We start from the raw sequence: 7,258 nt of genomic DNA on the forward strand, positions 1-7,258 counted from the left end.
TGTGTGTGTGTGTGTGTGTGTGTGTGCTTCCCACGAACCACCATGTTTCTTGATCTTTTCGCGATTTTCTGCCGATGTTAAGGCCCGTATTCATATGGCAGTTTTATAGATGTTAGCCTTAAATTGATAGAAATAAAGCTTAAGTCGTAGGCAAATAAACCAATCTTCGATTACTTTAATATGTGAGATAATTTTTTGTTTTTTTTTTTCGTTTTTAAGACTAATAATAAACCAACAAACGCTAAAATTAGACCAACAATCATCAGCAAACGATTACGCATCGATTAGGCTTTTTTGAAATTAAAAATAAAATTTTTCCGGCTAACTTAAGGTGATTGGGCCATCAGAGCATGTCAAAGAAAAAAATCCGAATTAAATATATGTTATAAAAAAAACCTAAATACGCTTAAATTTGCAATTTTGAGAAGATCTGACGTCTAGTTTTTGAGATATTAAATCTCAAAGTTGGCATTTTTAATAGATTTTATGGGAAATTGTACCGAAAACATACATTTTTCGAGAAGTTCACTCACTGTCTGTAAAGAAACAAGTTCAAAAAACTGAAAATAACATTATTTGATTCTTCTAGCACTTGTTAAGTATAAGACAAAACGACGTTGACGTGTAATAAGGCCAAAAATTCAATCAAAAGTTGATGAATCGTCGCGTTTCTTGTCGGCCTTTCGATCAGCTGTACGCGACGTGGACATGTGGCAACGCACGCCGCGCCGTGTAGTGTTTCTTTCCACAGCACTATTCTTTTGCAAGCAAATCTCCCGTTATCGAAATTGTTTGTTACCTTCCATTATTTTTCAACATAAACACAATACATAACCTCACTCAAACACATGGCACTGGCATGATAGCTGCCTACAGCGAAGAGATGCAATGTCGCGACATTTCTCTTGTACGAATGTCAACTGAAGTCAAATCTTGAACTGTTTACATTTATCAGTAGATAAATTGATACGTCATCGAATGAAAAGTTACATTATAAAATCAGTAATTATACAAGTGTCTAGAATATATCCATAAAAATGGTTTTTCTTAAAATAAATTTTAGGCCTTATATTGACTCATATGGTACATGGCCCAATCACCTTAATGCTAATTTTTCTTTTTAAATTAAAAAAAAAATTAAGAATTAACAAACGTTGTAATTAGGCCAACAATCACCAACAAACGACCAACAAACGATAAAAAAATATGAAAATTAATAAAGTCGAAGTTGACCGGCTAAGTTACCGGAGCCTAATGTACTGCGCAGATAACTGTGCTGCGCATGCGCGAAATGTACTCAAGGCTTCTGCGCACAAAGAGCGCGTCGGCGCGTTTCGCATGGCGGAAGTCGATGCGGTAGCCAATCATTTTTCACCTTTCTGTAACTAGCGGGCGATTATTGGTCACGCATTACCTGTATGAAGCTAACTGATGTAATATTAATTACATTAAAGATTGTAAACAAACGTGATATATGACAGATATTTTAAAACTACTGAGGATTTTTGCTCATAGGATGCGTGGCCAATAATCACTCGCTGGTACCAGAAAGGTGAGAAGTGATTGGCCACCACATCGACTTTCGCCATGCGTAATATACGTCGACGCACTCTTTGATGACCAAAATAAAATTGTTAATTACAAAGAACTAATTGATCACAAACGTTAAGAACTGACTCACAATCAATCACGATGATCGATTTACAAACGAAATACACTTAATTTACAAACAAAATACACTTAGAAGAATTAAAACTAATCGAATTTAGTTATTTCTGTCGGCTAGCTTCATACAGGCAATGCGTGGCCAATAATCGCCCGCTAGTTACAGAAAGGTGAGAAGTGATTGTCCACCGCATCGACTTCCACCATGCGAAATGCGTCGACGCACTCTTTGTGCGCAGGAGCCTTGAGTACATTTCGCGCATATGCAGCGATCTGCGCAGTACATTAACCATATTAACTAAACTTATTTTGCAAATAACTCAGAAACTTATTAATTCACAAACGTTTCACTGGTATATTCGTAAATCACAAACAATTTCCTATTAATTACAGCTATCAGAAATCAAAAATCGGTTTGTTATTAAAAAGTGTCGGCTGACATCATGGCCAAAATAAAATTGTTAATTACAAACAAACTAATTGGTCACAAACGTTAAAAACTGACTCACAATCAATTACAAACGATTTACAAACGAAATACACTTAGAAAAATTAGAAATTATCAAATTTAGTAATTTCTGTCGGCTAGCTTCATGGTCATGAATCATAACCTGATTTTTGTCAACTTTAACGTTTAATATTAAGTTGGCAACTAAGTTCCCGCCGTTTTTTTAAATTTTAACATTCCGCATGTCATTAAATGTTTTTGGCATAATGCTCAGTGGCCGCACGCGCATGCAAAAATGCGCCAATTTTAAATATGTATTTTATAAAACAAATAAAGCGCGACAATGTCGTTATTGTTAGACGCCACGAAATTGCACGCTACGTCGCCACGCAATGTTAGGATTAATAGAGTTCGGGCATCTGACATATTGTCAGGATAAGTTGCAACCCGATTTCCCTCGGTCTCGCTGGCCGAGGGGGCGCGGCTGCAAATTAATCCGCGGACCACCAAACGATAGCTCCAAGGGCGGAATAACGAAGTCACTTCTCTTACCATAATTCCCGTATCTGAGGTCTTGGGCGATACCATTCGATTGGGCGCCAGGTGCGATTATAGACGCGCACTACGTCTCGATAGCGTTCTCCTCCTTAGTCTCGCCACAAGCTCAGGGCGTAGTTCCGCGTGAAAGGGATGAAGGCGAAGAAGGAGCGTGACGCAAGCAACACACAAAAATAAAGCCCGACGATAAACAATATTAATGAGATATATTTCATTCAGTAACGAACAAATCGTATCGGGAAACCAAGGCCGGATCTCGCTCAAATGGCCGGTACCAACGCGGTAACCGGATCGGCCGTTACAGCACGCGCGGAGTGCGTGATGTTCACGCTCGCGAGGCTCCCTTCGCGAGCGAAGCTCTCAAGCGAACCCCGCAATCTCGATTCTAAGCGCGACCCCGCGATAACGCCAATCCGCCCACGCCTTAATCTCCGGATCCCAAACGCTCGGCGATTCTTACACGCCCGACGCAAACGATTCTCATACACTCGACATAACAATCCTCACACGCTCGACATACACGACTCGCACCCGCACGACACAACATATGCAACGCCAGATAATGGCGCGCTCGCGAGATTCCCTTTCGAGCCGACGCGGCGATATTTGTCCGCACACACGGCGCAAGATATCCGCGAGGCTCGCGATGCACCCCAATGCACCCCAAGGTGCCCGGCGCAGTCCCTCCCGACACGCACACGGGGCTTCCGTACGCGACACGCGATAATATACCCAAATACGCAAACAGGTGCCCGGCGCGGTCCCTCCCGACACGCACACGGGACTTCCGTACGCGACACGCGATAATATACTCTAATACGCAACACTAAACACAATATGCACCGGAGTGTGCCGCCCGCGGCACACCTCCGCCCACGATTCACAAGACACGCACGACGATATACGCGAATTGACTGCCGATCATTCGCTAGTTTTCGAGTAGGGCTTTTACTGTTTCTGGCTACGATCTCGGCCGGCCACGTGCCCGCAATCCCGACAAACAGCCGCAATCATCTTCCCGGCATCCACAACGGCGGGAGCCGGTAGCTAAGTACGACACGTAATCAGGCCGATTCACACGGTAATCTACTCGATATACGCCTTTCTGGCACCGTGTCGCGACCGAGATCGAGCCCTCAATAGGCAGCACCGGAGTGGAGATCTTACAATTCTGCTGCTCGCTGCGGCTCGGCGGCGTCGGGGCGCTCCTCCAGGGGTGGCTCCTCGTCCGCGGCTAGATCGACAGTGAGGAGCGGCCGGCTCGGCGGGACCACGCCGGACCCCCGCACTTGCGCCCTCAAGCTCGCGGTTCTTCCGCCCCGCCGATTGGTCGTGTGTGTCGCCCTGTTCGCGACGTTGCAGACGATTTCCGCCATTTTCCCGCGGCCCTTTTGACTTGGCTGCTGGTTGCGCGCGGGCCCCTCGCGGTTTTCCGCCCGGCTGGCCAGGCCGTGGCGGCGCCGCTCGGCCCTTGGGGCGCCGTCAGGTGAGTGTGTGGGTCGTCCACCCGCGCTGCAGTCGCGGTGGCGCACCCGTGTTCATGCTGCGGCGGAGCCGTGTTAAGCCCCTTGCACAATGCCAGGCAACAGGCAATAGGAACAGGGAATAGAAATCAGAAATCATGTATAAATGCAGAATAAACAGTGACACAGGCAATAGACACAGAGTTTCCGTCACGTTGGAAATTCTGTGTCTATTGCCTGTTGCCAACCAATCATAGCATTCGAATCTTTTAGGTTGTAATTAACGATTTTTTGGTTATTTCCTGTTCCTATTGCCTGTTGCCTGGCATTGTGCAAAGGGCTTTAGAGCCACCGCACACGACTTTCGTATGGTCACGTAGCGTAACGTAACGTTAGTCAACGCACAAGAAACGTATCGGTTAGAGCCTCCGCACTAGCTCTCGCATGGTAACGTAACGTAGATCAACGCACAAGAAATGTATAACGCCATAACGGTCGTAACCAATACGTTTCTTGTGCGTTAGCTCACGTTACGTTATGCTACGTGACCATACGAGAGTCTTGTGCGGTGGCTCTTACGCTGTGCGAGGCATTCCCGGCGCTTCTCCAGCGGCAGGTCCCGGTGGCCCGCCCGTCGGCCGACCACTCCGCCGTGCGTCCTCCGAGCGCCCGTTTCTCCCTCGTCGCGATTATCGTCGTTACATCTGGTCGTGATCCCACGCTCCGGCACCACCTGTCATCCCTACGGAATGTTTCTCAAAAAGGTTAGTTAACGCGGGTAGCCCTTCTTCGAGTCGAGGCGCCATCCCTGACCTTCCCCTCGGCCGAGCTATCGTCTGGGCGGCGGACGTGACAAATGTCACGTCACAAAGTTAATAGATTTTTCAATCCAGCATGGTGTTCTAACAGCTACAATTAAATGTAGTGAATGTGACATTAATAATGATAAAGAAACATTAATGTACCGATGTAGAAAACGGTACTACGTAAAAAATGAGCACAAGAAACGTGTCTCAAAGCAGTGCAATTTAAAAAAAAGTGGCAAAGCTGGTACTTGGTTCGGAAAAAGTCATCTTGACGTGGCAACAATATGCAAAATTGTTGCCTGTTTCTTAATGTTGAAACATCCACGTCAAGATGACACACAAGATGAAACTGGCGTTTCGTCGCCGACCACGATTGTTGACTGGTTCAATTTTTGCCGAGAGATAATTATATTTTAACATATTTTCATAAATACACACACACACACACACACACACACACACACACACGCACGCACGCACGCGCGCACACACACACACACACACACACACACACGCGCGCGCGCGCGCGCACGCACGCACGCACGCACACACACACACACACACACACACACACACACACACACACACGTAAAATGTATAAAACAAAATATTAATAATATTATTTCTTCTTACAGGTCTGTGTGTTCTGTACGGGGATTCTCTAACTCCTTAACGACAGTTTTGGTATCGTTGCGCAGCTTTTTTATTATATATAATACCTGCGCAACGATACCGAAACTGTCGTTAAGGAGTTAGAGAATCCCCGTACTGGGCTGAAAAACATAGTGAGAAACTTGGTGGCCCAGGATGCACACTAGAAATCGATGAAGCAAAGATTGGAAAAAGAAAATACAATCGTGGTCGGCTCGTAAAAGGTCAATGGATTTTCGGAGGATATGAGCAAGACACAAAGAAGATTTTCATCGTGCCAGTACAGGATCGAACTGAAGAGACACTTCTGGCGTGTATCAAAGAGTGGATATTGCCAGGCACCACCATCATGTCAGATTGTTGGAAGTCCTATAATTGTTTAAACAATGAAGGCTTCCAATATCTGACGGTAAACCACTCATACAACTTTGTCGATCCTGAAACTGGTGAGAACTTTTTGCCATAGTTAACAAGCATATTATTATTGTTTATTTGTATATTGTTCTAATACATTTTTTAAATCTACAGGCGCGCATACGCAGAATATAGAATGTGTTTGGAGAGAAGTTCGCGGAAATATCCCAAGGTATGGAACCAGGGAGGATCACGTCCTTGGATATTTGAACGAATATCTCTTCAAACGCGCCTATAGCCGCTTGGAGCGTATAGAAAACTTCTTTGATGTCATCGCAGAATTATATCCTCCGATATCCACTTTTGAGGACCAGCCGGAACTTGAGCCAGAAACATCCGACGAACCAAGTACCAGTACTGCTTAGAGATACGTTTCTTGTGCTCACTTTTTACGTAGTACCGTTTTCTACATCGGTACATTAATGTTTCTTTATCAATATTAATGTCACTACCATATTTACTATATTTAATTGTAGATGTTAGAACATATCATACTGGATTAATAAATCTATTAACTTTTCCTGACAATATGTGTTACATACCTAAATTCTATTATACCTAACATATTATTGGCCGCGTTCAGGCAACACAACTGTTGAGTGAGCGCTCATTATGATTGGTTCTTACACTTAGATCCGGAGAAGAACCAAAGGTAAGAACCAATCATATTAAAGAATCACTGACCGCTCACTCAACAGTTGTCTTTCCTGAATGCGGCCATTGTGTGGCGTGCGTTGTGTTTTTTTTTTGGGGGGGGTGCATGGTGGTGCATGGTGGTGCATGATGGTGCATGGAGGGTGCAGGGGGGCGAACCTATATAGATTAATGACGCGCTTTAAAAGTATTTAAGTGTTTAAAGCGCGTCAACTAATCTATGTAGGGCACACATGTGTGTGCCCTGCTTTAACAAAAATCACAACTTCTATAAAGCAGGGCATACACACGTGTGTGTGTGTGTGCCCTGCTTTAACGAAAATTACAACTTCTATAAAGCAGGACATACACACGTGTGTGTGTGCCCTGCTTTAACAAAAATCATTAAACAGTTAAATATTTTTAAAGCGCGTTACTAATTTACATAGGTTAGTTATTGACGCGCTTTAAAAACTTAAATACTTTTAAAGCGTCACTAATCTATACGCCGAAAGAATATCATTTCGAATTATGTTACACTTCTGACTTACCAACCAAACAGTTGTCACGTGATCTTGCAGCCGCCTGCTGTCTATAGCTGCCATACCGACGAAGGGCGC

At 44.4% G+C, this 7,258-nt stretch overlaps 1 protein-coding gene across 2 annotated transcripts; it reads left to right on the forward strand.

The window, feature by feature from the left end:
• The first annotated feature begins 4,501 nt into the window (after positions 1 to 4,501).
• LOC112453119 lies at positions 4,502 to 7,258 on the forward strand. Of its 2 annotated transcripts, none has more exons than XR_003040573.1 (4): positions 4,502 to 4,898; positions 5,576 to 6,037; positions 6,120 to 6,419; positions 7,220 to 7,258. XR_003040573.1 is itself a non-coding variant. In XM_025013682.1 (4 exons), the coding sequence occupies exons 2-4, from the start codon at positions 5,941 to 5,943 to the stop codon at positions 7,234 to 7,236; spliced, it is 348 nt and encodes a 115-aa protein (XP_024869450.1). In that variant the 5' UTR covers positions 4,502 to 4,898; positions 5,576 to 5,940; the 3' UTR covers positions 7,237 to 7,258. The 2 variants fall into 2 exon arrangements, 1 of the variants encoding a protein (XP_024869450.1); XM_025013682.1 differs by having other exon boundaries at positions 6,120 to 6,353.

The sequence above is a fragment of the Temnothorax curvispinosus genome, unplaced genomic scaffold (genome assembly GCF_003070985.1).
Source record: "Temnothorax curvispinosus isolate PA1 unplaced genomic scaffold, ASM307098v1 QBEX01004063.1, whole genome shotgun sequence".
NCBI lineage: Eukaryota > Metazoa > Arthropoda > Insecta > Hymenoptera > Formicidae > Temnothorax > Temnothorax curvispinosus.

What these genes read in the sequence shown, in the direction of transcription:
- LOC112453119 (XM_025013682.1), top strand. Translation starts at nt 5,941, where the DNA reads ATGTCAGATTGTTGGAAGTCCTATAATTGTTTAAACAATGAAGGCTTC. An exon ending in CTTTGTCGATCCTGAAACTG is followed by an intron (nt 6,038 to 6,119) that starts GTGAGAACTTTT and finishes TTAAATCTACAG; the next exon opens with GCGCGCATACGCAGAATATA.